The sequence below is a fragment of the Gymnoscopelus microlampas genome (assembly GCF_963454915.1).
Source record: "Gymnoscopelus microlampas genome assembly, chromosome: 17".
In the NCBI taxonomy this organism is placed as follows: domain Eukaryota; kingdom Metazoa; phylum Chordata; class Actinopteri; order Myctophiformes; family Myctophidae; genus Gymnoscopelus; species Gymnoscopelus microlampas.
Genome location: NC_139954.1, coordinates 38751972 through 38763956, shown reverse-complemented (window position 1 = coordinate 38763956; position 11985 = coordinate 38751972). Strand labels below are relative to the sequence as shown.

The 11985-nt window shown below is 40.8% G+C and overlaps 1 protein-coding gene across 8 annotated transcripts; it reads left to right on the top strand.

Annotated features, from left to right (window-relative positions):
- Positions 1-10394, top strand: LOC311064516 (butyrophilin-like protein 10). Of its 8 annotated transcripts, none has more exons than XM_084084370.1 (8): positions 1-590; positions 3579-4021; positions 4915-5151; positions 5804-5908; positions 6256-6582; positions 8297-8584; positions 9422-9514; positions 10007-10394. In XM_084084370.1, exons 2-8 carry the CDS (start codon positions 3901-3903, stop codon positions 10105-10107), a joined length of 1272 nt encoding a protein of 423 aa, XP_083940496.1. In that variant the 5' UTR covers positions 1-590; positions 3579-3900; the 3' UTR covers positions 10108-10394. The 8 variants fall into 8 exon arrangements, with proteins under 8 accessions (XP_083940496.1, XP_083940494.1, XP_083940499.1 ...); XM_084084368.1 differs by having other exon boundaries at positions 5-590; positions 9398-9514; XM_084084373.1 differs by having other exon boundaries at positions 6-590; positions 3579-3617; positions 9398-9514.
- The last annotated feature ends 1591 nt before the right edge of the window (positions 10395-11985 follow it).

Below are 11985 nucleotides of genomic sequence, written 5' to 3'. Positions count from 1 at the left end.
AATACTGACAGGTTGAAAAAAGCGTTTAAATCGCTTATTTAGTCAGTCAACCCCCGTCCTCATGCTCAGTACTGCTCCTGGTAAGGTTGAATTGGGAAAACATGGCACAGGCTGACTAAAAAAGCGATTTAAACACTTGTTTCAACCCTTTGGTTAAACTTTCTTGACCACTACAATGTCATACATCCTAGAGCAGGGGGGAATACCTTTACTTTTTGGATACGATGTGCGGAAAAAGGTAAGAATCAACTATATTTGCCAATAGTCGCCGGCGTCGCACTCTGTCGGCAGCATACGCAGCGGAACCTCATCTCTCTGAGCTACACATTGGAGGGAGAGGTTCCAAACGGGGCTAAACAAAAGGGAGAGAGGGATAGTAGCCTAGTCAGGGTGGGAGACACAGAGACTCAGTAAATTAAAAGAAGACTCTCCTAAACTAACATGATTTCCCCTATAAATGTGTGGGACAATATGTAGGCCAACAAAATGATTAATGGAGAACTTAAGTAAAACTAATATTTGCTCCTCCCACTTCCAGTAGGACAGCTGGGGGTCGGGGAGTTCCATCTGTTCTAGGAAGAGAGGAAAAGGTGAGGAAATATAGTCATATTATTATACACAATTAACACACTGTAAAGCATCTTTATTATTACCCCAGACCATATGAGGAGGGTTTATAACGTATGCATGCTGCATGTTACGCATGTTACAATGTTTAGAGGTTTAGAAAACGCCGTTGTGATAATGGCTTGGCTATCAGTCAACGCCTTAACGGACTTAGTTAATCATTAACCATATGGATGTAATGTTTTGTTGCTATGTGGAGGTAAGATGCTGCACATTACCTGCCTGTATTTTAATATCTATTTTTCCGAGCTGCGGAGTAGCTTACACTTAGCTCTGGTCTTAGAAGGAGCTAGGAGAACTCCTTCGACCTAGTAGGAGTATAGCCGTATAGCAAACATCTAACTATTTCAGGAAGTCTGGAAACAAAGACAATTACAGTAGAATAGCATAGAATAGGTAGGTTGACAGTGGTGGAAAAAAGTAGGCTATTCAAGTTTTGTACTTAAGTAAAAGTATCAATACTGCAATGTAGAAATACTCAAGCACAGGGAAGTAGCCTACAGTTCAATAAAAGGTCACAACGCGTCGCATCGAGATGCATTCATACTGACATGATACTGACCATGATACTGAGCTGTCGATCGGCTATTTTCAAATAGCCAAAGTTTATATGGTAACGGGGCTGAAGTGGTTAATTTATGTTTTGTAATAATAATAATAAATACATCTACAAAGTAAAAGTACTAACGTTTTCAAGTAATTGTAGTGGAGTAAAAGTACAATATTTGCCTCTGAGATGTAGTGGAGTAGAAGTAAAAGTACTGAAAACTGGAGATACTCCAGTAAAGTAAAAAATACCTCAACATTGTACTTGATTGATTGATTGATTGATTGATTGATTGATTGATTGATTGATGTACTTTATTTAGTAAGACATGAGAACAACAGTACATGGAAGTACAAATTCACAATACAAGGTCTACTAAACTGGAAGACTCATTAAGCACTGAGCTTGTTAAGATGAGACTTAAGTACAGTACTTGAGTACAATGTACTTAGTTACTTTACACTTTAGTCACTTTACACCACTGGTTGTTGAAGTATAACTAATGATCCAGCATTAGAACAAATGATGAAATCATTTAAGAGAAATGCAGTAGGCCAGGCCTATATAAACACATGACATGATGATGACACCCTCACATGACAAATACATTATACAAAGTTTGTTACTGAACTGTAGCGTAAACTGTCCCACTAGCTGTGCGTTTTTTCTTTTGCCATTTAAGCATGGACAGACACTTCATGTCTTATTGAAATATAGATATACTGTACAGAGATTGTATGATATTGTATCCTGATTCCTGTTTTACCCATACTGTAGTGAATAGTGATCTATTGTATGGTAGCATGGTTGCTCCATTGAGTTATTTCAAGTTCAAGCTGAAATGTAACTGCATGGCCTACAGAACAACACCATTTTGTTTTAGAAATCAACCACGTTTTAATAATTGTATTTGTGTAAATGAATTGTAAATGATCCTATAGCGCCACCTTTTGGTCACAATAGACAATAGGGTTTTCAGTTTAAGATGGAAGCCCTTCTGACTTCAGTGAGGATCTCATTCAACAAGCTATGTGGACACTTGAACAGTTGTTTCCCTGAGGTCCATTAACCACTTAATACATACAAAATAGCGGAAATAGACGATCTACAAGTTCACAACATGTCGTGAGATGTGACACATTGAGTGATTGTAGATCAGCTATTTTTGAAAAAAAAACAAGTTCAAAATATGGCTTAAGTGTTACATTTGTAACTACTTATTGAATATTAAACATACGTACAATGATAAAAAATAACAATATACAGTTTAATACTGTTGACCAAGTAGGTATAAGTTAGCCTGGTAAACCCTCCCTCCGGAAATCTCATTTGTAATGTATTTCAAATGCAAATGACATTTCCGGAGGGAGGGGGGTTTACCAGGCTAGGTATAAGTCATACGACGGGAGACTGCTTAGACAAATAATTGCACAACCAGATTTGAATGAAGTAATGGGCTGAAACTCTTATACGAGGTGTTCTATAATATACGATAATACGATAATACTTTATTGTCAGTTCACACTGAAATTTGTGTTGCGACCCAGCAGCCATGTATGCAACAATAAACAGTTCACACATTTGACAAAGAAAAACAAAACACAATACAAAATACATACATAAAGACATACAAAGACAAGAGCAATGTCCACCTCTCAGCCTACCCTTGGCCTATAAATCCTGATTAAGCCTCAGTGTCGTCTGATGGACAAAGGACCTCTTCAGTTTGACCTTATTGTATGTAGGAACACCATATCTCCTTCCTGAAGGCAGCAACCTATATTCTCCATACAAAGCATGGCTAGTGTTTGAAGTGATATTCCTTGCCAACCTTATCATACTATCATTATACGTAGTTGTATAGAGCCTCTGAAGTGGCTGTCCAACAATCTTTGAACAAATGTTCAGTTGCTGCAGCAGTTGTGACTTTAAGGCTACAGACAGACATCCATACCAGGTGGTACTACAGTACTGAAGAACACTCATTATAACAGAAGTGAAAAACAAAAGAAGAATCTGTCTACTAGCACCAAAAGATCTCAAACGGCGAAGGAAATAGACTCTTTGCTTTGTCTTCTTACCCACTGATTCAATCTGTTCTTTCCATGACAGAAGGTGGTCAATTACTACTCCTAGGTATATATACGAACATACCTGGTTGATCTGTTCACTATGAATAGTTATGGGGGATCTGTGTATCTCTAGTGGGGCACCAAAAACAATCTCCTCTGTCTTTTTTGTGTTAATGATAAGAGCGTTGTTATCGCTCCACTCCACCACCTTATTTACTCTGTGTTGGTGCAGTCCAGGATCACTGGAACTATCCAAAAGGGAAATCAAAACTGTATCGTCAGAGTACTTTGTGTCATTTGTGTGATTCCATTTGATTTGTTTTATTTTTCAGAGATCCAGCATGCATGCGCCTGCTGCCAGCTGAGAGACTGTATGTGGCTTGGATGTAAACAATATGAGACACATGGACTGCTGCTAAACTAGATATGATGCATACCCACATCTGAGAAAATAGACCAACTCATCTATGACACGGTGACAGTTTTGGACGTAGATGGAGATTTCTTATTACATTTTTTACAACAAATTGTCCAGATGTCCTGGATATCAGTTCCGTTCTTAACTGAACAGAAGTAAAACGTCTAAGAAATAATCTTAATAATGTTTTATTGATCTGCGCCCAAAACTGTCCTCATACCTGCTCAGCTGACACCATGGGACGTGGTTTCGTCTTCCCGTTGGGAGACATTGGTGTATTTACTAATTCATGTTCGCTGGCAACCAATGCCATCTACACTGCTGTCACTTGCCTTCTATTGATCCCGTTCAATGCAGGTAATTGACTAGATCCTTTTTCTTTCGTGTCTCGTCATAAAATGTCCAGCTCAATGGCGTGCAGCCACGCTTCGTCTCTGGTCCCACTTGGAAGAGGCCGGCCTCTGAAGGTGGTCTATACAGGGGACGGGTGGTGATTATGTGTTCGGCAGTCTGCTCAAGCTCCCTGCACTCACATGCTGCGCTTCAGTTCAGCAGGGTCCATCGCCCGGGTCCCGGATGTAACGGTGGAGACGTGTGGGCCCAGCCGACACACACTCATGCTTCCAAGATGTTGCCAGCCATTCATTTAAGGGATAGAACTATACTAAGAACTAAGTGCTCCATCTAAATGTCAACAAGATGTCATCAAAAAAGTTAAATAATGGCGATATACCGGCCTAACTAATCAGCACTCTGGCTCTAATTAGCAAAGACGGGGTCTAACAACTGCACTTTTCATGATTTGACTGGTATTGCGGCATTGTGTTGCAGGCACAATGGCAATAGAGGCGCATGTGGGATGCGTTGTGAGCTTGTAGATCGGCTAATTCTGGCAAATGTTCTCCCCAGAATAGGTTGGGGTTCAAATGGTAAAGCCTACTGTAACTACTTTTTACTACTACTATTACTACTGCTACTACTACTGCTACTACTACTGCTACTACTGCTGCTACTACTACTGCTGCTACTACTACTACTATATTATTATTACTACTACTAACCTATTGCGACTACTGGCACTACAGCTGTCGCTAGAAGTACTAATATGTCTTTAATGCTACTACTACAGAACATCACACTACATTCAATTTGCATCTCCCAAATAAATACAAAATAATAATTATATTATTATTACTTTTGTTATCACAACTTAACCCAGCACTGCATGTATTTTGTTTTTTCCTTCAAAGATCAGTTCAAGGTGAGCGCTTTGTCCCAGACAATAAGAGCATCGGTTGGCGATGACGTCATGCTACCGTGTCACCTAGACCCTCCCACCGACGCGACAGACATCACACTGGAGTGGTCCAGAGCGGACCTGAACCCGCGCTTCGTCCACGTGGAACGCGACGGCCGCGAGCTCGCCGACGAGAAGAACGGCCTGTACGAAGGAAGGACGACGTTACTGAAAGAAGAACTGAAGACAGGTGAATGTCTGTTACTGCCTGTCACAATTATTATCATCGCCTAATCATAATGATTTGAGACAATTGCAATTATTTGACATAATCGTATCCATGTTGAAAAATGTTCATACATTTTCAAAAAACGCGGATATAGCAGATTACACTTCACAATGCGACACGTTGTCAGCTTGTAGATCGGCTATTTCCACTATTTTGTATTTAATAAAAAAAATGTATTGTCACATCACAGGTAGGTGTAAACCAGTGGGTGAAATTTGTTTTTGTGCAAGCTCCATAGTTATGTTATTTACATAATAAGAGAAAGGGAAGCAAAAGAGGGGGGGGGGGGGGCAGGGGGATTAAGGGAAGAGAGGGAAAGATAAATAAAAAAACCCATCAACAATGTCACCTAGTATATCTATCTGGTGCGTTATGTACCTGAGGTTAGACATAAGGTGCTTGATGTCAGTAATTTCTTTGTATATTTAAGTTATTTATCATATCCTCCCCCTGCATTTGTTTAACAAAGCCTAAAAGCCAAACAGAAATGTAATTATTATTTTCCTATTCACGTTCAATGGCAAAAACACAATTAAATCATCAATCGCAACTTCGCAAGTATTTGTATGACAATTAATCATGAAGTAACATGTCATAATGGTGACTGTTTTAGGTGACGTGTCGCTGTTCATCTCCACTGTGAACGCGTCTGATCAGGCCACATACAGATGCTTCATTCCTTCTCTGGGACAGGAGTCTTTCATTCTGCTGCATGTTGGTAAGTAACTATCGATTATTTTCTTGGCGATTAGTCTTTCGATTACTTTTCTATGGAGAAAAGGATTACTAGTTTATGACATCAGCCATCTATGATCATCATCACCCAGTCAGAGCTATGAGGTCAGCTGACCAGTCACTTCTGGTTTTACCAAGAACCTGACAGAAAATCAAGGGTGACCGACACGCCTTTGCGGTGGCCGCCCCTAAGCTTTGGAATAGCCGTCCCCTCTATATTTGATCTCATCTGCATATTGACAAACAGATAAAAAACTTCAACTTTTATAAATGAAATGAAAAATAAATGAAATAAAAGTAATGCTGCTCTTTGTAATGTGTATTTTCCAGGAGCCACCCAGCGGGTGTTTTCATTGGTCGGTGAAGACGTCGTCCTGCCCCGCCTGCTGAAACCCCTCACTGACGTCAGCGACCTGATCTTGGAGTGGTCGCGAGCTGACGTGAGCCCCGTGGCGTACGTGTACGTCTATCGCCACCGCAGTGAGTTGGTGGACCAGAAGAATCCGGCGTACGCACGAAGGACCTACCTGTTCGGGGAGGAGCTGAAACACGGAAACGTGTCACTGAGACTCAACCGAGTGAGACTCTCGGATGAGGGCAACTACAGGTGTTACATCCCCTCCCTCGGCAAGGAGTCTCACATCCAGCTGGTCGTAGGTGAGGAGGTTGGGAAGGTTTTCTGGACAGCCAGGAATCAATGCTACTGTAGATATGACTGCAATTGCATTTTACTCACATTCTTTACAACCATTTAAGCCATATTTGCTTTGTTGTACTATAAGGCGGAAACATCAACGTCCCAAACCTTTACATTTCAAAAATGTATCCAGTTTAATTATTATTTAGTCACAAGCTCTTGCTAATACATTTCATTGGTTAAAGATTTCAATTACTAACAGACAACTTTTACTTTCACTTTAAAACAATTCAAAAATAGTAAAAAATAGCAGATCTGCAGGGTCTCAATGTGTTGCGTTGTTGACACTGTAGTATGAGTAAGTAAGGCATTAAATTATGAAAAACATAAACAAAGTTTAAATATGGAGATATGAGGTCTCTGCCCGGCAGCAACGATATGCAGAACATCACCGATCGATGATGACCGTGAATGCAAGAGGGTGGAATTATCCTTTTTGGGCGGGAACCCCTATTTGTAACTACTCTATACCTTTCAGGACGGGAACCCCTTTTGGGGTTCCTGTTGCTATGTACAGTATATAGCGACATACATTTGTTGTAATTTTTGAATAAATATTTGAAGTTTTTCAGAAAACTTAGGTCAGTATTTAGAAGGCGTTTTTAGTTTCGGCCTCAGGTCTAAATGGGTTAAGTCTGCAGCATTCTTTATTACAGTATTTCACTAAATACCAGAAATTGCATGTTTTATGTTGTTTATGTTTATGTCTGTGCTCTGTAATTCTTCCCTTCTCTCTCTCTCTCTCTAGTAGTGCATCTCACTTCATGTTTGTAGTAGTGCTCATATTTGTACAGTACAGTGGAACAATAATAATAATAATAAGGAATAAGCTTACAGGAAGTAAGTCAACAGTGGAACAATAACCCTGAGACCGTGTAAGCTCCAGTATATTTATCTAATTCAGTGGTGTTGGTGGAGGGCGAATCAATCAATTAATTATTACAAATAATGAAATGACAGCAATGACTACAGCGACTGACAAATCACACAGGGACAGGGGTGGTGATGATTCCAATTAAAACGTGGTGTTTGGTTTCATGTTGCTGTACAGAGTCACTGGACAACATTTGAAAGTTGATGTCAGAGAAAGATCTTTACACATTTCTTTTTTAAAGAATTTGGCATCTTATTCAAAGCAGAGCAAATGTATTCTGTTTGTTGACTTTGTCACCTGGCTGTATTCACACAATATGCTAAATTACTGTTGTGATTTTATTGATTTGGTCATAATATGTTCTTCCCAATATGATCATTTTAACTGGACTCTTTGGAAATTAAGCCAACAATCCAATTGTCATCGTATGTTGTCACCGTGGCAACACCATGACCTTTCCCTATTCATGCCTTAACCACTTGAACCCCAGCATCCATATTCTGGGGGGAACATTAGCTGAAAATAGACGATCTACAAGCTTGCAACGCAATGTGTTGCGACTTGTTTTGAGCTTGTAGATCGGCTATCTTTGGCGAAGAGATTTGGCGTAGAGGGGAAAAAGCGGGCCAAGTACAGAGCCAGCCAACTCAGGTCTGTTTTACCAAGTATAGAGGGTTTAAGTGGTTAAATCACACAATAACCGCTTTCATCACTTAACACAGGTTTCATAACGACGTGAATCCTCTTTCCATTGTTTTGAAACCAAGCCTGTGGGTTGAATCTTCCTTGTACTCAAACAGGTTCTGCCCCCTCTCCTGAAATCCTCTTGGTTGGTAAGAATAAAGAGGCTAATGGAGTGGTTCTCCAGTGTGACTCTAAAGGCTGGTATCCACAACCTGAGCTGTCCTGGCTGGACGGTGAAGGACAGCTTCTCCCTGCTGGACCCTCAGAGATGGTCAGAGGTGCTGACGGTCTCTACACGGTCAGACGCAACGTCACTGTGAAGAAGACTGACCGCAACACCTTCACCTGTAGAGTTCAACAACACAACATCAACCAAACCAGAGAGAAAGACATTCGTATTCCTGGTAAGCGTTGTTATTGACTTTCTTTTGTATTATTCCTCAGGAGGAATTGAGTATGTGATGTGGGTTTTTGTTGTGTCCCTTTCAATTTGAACTTCTGGACCAAGCGTACTGCTCTCCCTGAGTTTAGAACAGAAACAAAGTATTATCAGTGTTGTGTATACCATGTTCTCAAAGTGGGATCCGGGACCCCCAGGGGTCCTTTAAGGGCTTCCAGTGGGTCCCCAGCAAAATGAGGAACAGTTCATTAAAAAATAGCCAAGTGTTGTGAGCTTGTAGGTCGGTCGGCTATTGTTGAAAAATACTGACATTGCCAGGACCAGGAAGCAAACTTTGGACCTCCTGTTTCCCAGGCAGCCTCTCTGCCCATTTAGCTATGGCCACCCCTAACCCTCAGCCCTTCCCTCTCTCAGACATTTTCAGTGACGTTCTTAAACAAATGTATTTACTTTAGATAATGTACAGTAGCATTAACCGATACATTAATATATAACTTCATGAATGTAATCAATGTAATCAGGTTAATAGCTAACTAGGCTTTGTTGTAACATGGAGAGAGGAGAGTGGAAATATAAATGGGATACCTGTGTTTATCTACTTGTGTTCATTGGTTGTCCGTGTGTGTGTGTGTGTGTGTGTGTGTGTGTGTGTGTGTGTGTGTGTGTGTGTGTGTGTGTGTGTGTGTGTGTGTGTGTGTGTGTGTGTGTGTGTGTGTGTGCGTGCGTGCGTGCGTGCGTGCGTGCGTGCGTGCGTGCGTGCGTGCGTGCGTGCGTGCGTGCGTGCGTGCGTGCGTGCGTGCGTGCGTGTGTTTTTCAGAGGAATTATTTTCTGTGAATTCAGGTTGGACATCAGGTTTCTTTGTGGGGTTACTGGTTGGACTTCTGCTATCTCTGCTAGCCTGGCTTGTCTACAGATATCACAGCGTTCTACCTGGTAAGTTAATCACTTATCAACTTGTCAGTTGTTTTATGCAAATGTTTGCCTATTGTGACATGCCTAGAATAGTGGCGCTAGGGTTCGAGTGGTTTAATTCGTAAGGGGGCAATACAATTAGTGAGTTTGATATATAACCAACAAAAAAATAATAATTTTGTCTTGAATTTCAAGCTGAACCAAGATAAACTATAATGCATTTGTAATATCAATAGATAATCCCCCATAGCATCAGTATATGAACCACAGCCTGATAAACCTTGTTGTATAAATACAATATCCAAATATCCAATCTGGAAGCTCAGAAGCCCTCACAATGTGAGCTTGTAAATTGTAGATCGACTATTTTAATCTAATAATCTAAAGACAAATACAATCTTTGAACATTTTCTCCTATGACACGCTCAACATATGGTACATCAGGTTGAAAGTGGTTTAACATACAAATCTGATGGTTAAAGATCATTCTGATTTGATTCTGTCATGTGGTAGGCCTGTCATGTGGTAAGAGAGGGAGGTCGAAGGGAAGGGCAGAGGCCAGCCAGCCAGAGGACAGTGTGATGGTGCCTTCACTGACCCCACAACAGGGTTGAAATCAACAGGAGGGAGTCCAGGAAGTTCAGGGACCATGTCACTGGTCTGCCATGTGGTGATGCACAATATTATGAAATATGTTATAGTACTTTAACTCACATAATGCAATGCACTGTCTGTCACGGTCATGACCTCAGCCCTTCCGTGTTTGTCCCTGATTCGCCTGATTTGCCCTGAGTTGTTAGTTACTGGAGTGTTGTAAGTTACGTTGTGAATGTACTGTAAGGTGTGTAATTTGTACCTTTTTTATACTGTCGTTCGTCAAGTAAAGTCAAATGAAATGTGATCCACGTCTCTGCGTTTGATGTTGGGTTTTTTAGTTCTGAGTTCCTGCGTTTGGGTCCTAACACCAGTTCCTGAAAACGTCCTTGATCCACCACTGTAAATTATAATACACAGAAACCATTTTCCCCCCTTTTTTACATTTTCAACTCTGATTCGAGTGAATAGGAGTCCCGTTTGGTCATCCTATCGGTGGCAATGTGTAAATGGAGACATTTTCTTCATTGCTTCAGTGGCCTTGTGGTTAGATTGTCCGCCCTGGGACTGGGAGGTTGGCTTTTCGATCCCCGGTGGGGTCATACCAAACAAAGAAAAAAATGGAACCCAGTGCCTCCCTCCTCGGCACTCGGCATCAAGGGTTGCATTGGGGGTAAGTCCCTGCGACATACTAGTGTCGGTACACGCTACAGAAACAGGAGATAGGCTCCTGCCCTATGGGCCTCATGGCTTGGCAAGGCTTGCTTACTTCAGTGGCTGTAACTCTGCTTCATGAGACAGCTGCTGCCTGTGTGGTATTAGTGGTAAATAAACGTTGTTGCAAGGAGCTGAGTGTTAATGAAAGGACAGACGTAGAGAAGGTGTCTGGGAATCAGAAGCTCACCAGTAATAAGAATGAGGGAAAGCATTCCTGAGATCCTTGACCTTGATATTTAAGTGCTAGGTAAATAAAAGGTTAGCAGAGGGCAGTGTTTCAGCACCGTGGACAGTGCATAGGACTGAGCAGAGGAGTGTGAACAGGGGAATCTGTGACTATAACTCCCCCCTGTGGTCAACTGACATAACGCACTTCTCGTGCTCTCATCGTAGCTCTAACTTCAAACAGTATGTCCTCAGACTCCTCACACAATAAAAACTTAGAATCAGGACTTCCTTTATGATATATAACACCATCAGGCAAACACAACACACTATTAGAATCCACTAGAAAAAAATACAAAACCAACAAAAAAACACTAGAAATGGTGTAATCCAAGTGCTTATTTGTATTTTCTTTTTTATTAGCCATTAAACAAGTTAATTCACATATCTGTTGGAATTACTGTAAAATAAATGATTCTATTCAATTTAATTTGATAAAATGTAACCAACATGATAAATAATATTAGTAGAATAAATGTATGAGTGTATGTATAGTGCTTGTATTGTTGTTTTATGACTGTACTTTATGTGGTGGAGATTTGTGGTGGAGGGTTGGTGATGATCTAAGACACAGTATGAATAGACTTGTGAATTAAGTTACATCTAAGATGAACAAACACTCTCTGATCACTGCTTTGTTCTTCTATTATAACAGTCGTAGAAGTTGTAGTAGAATGTAGTAGATTCATTCATAATAATATTTTTCTACATTTGAGAGACACCAAATTTCTGTGAAAACGTTGGGAACCCCTTTTCTATAAGAACATGCTCAAAGTAGGAAATGTGAGAATTGAAGGTTAATTTGGCAAAGGAACCTTAAGTGAGATTGGTAAGAAGACATGTACTGTATATAAAGGCTGGTACGTACATATAGCAGTGGTTCTCAACCAGTGGTCCGGGGACCACCAGCGGTCCTTGGGGGCGTTCCAGGTGGTCCCAAGCTTAATGACGAAGAG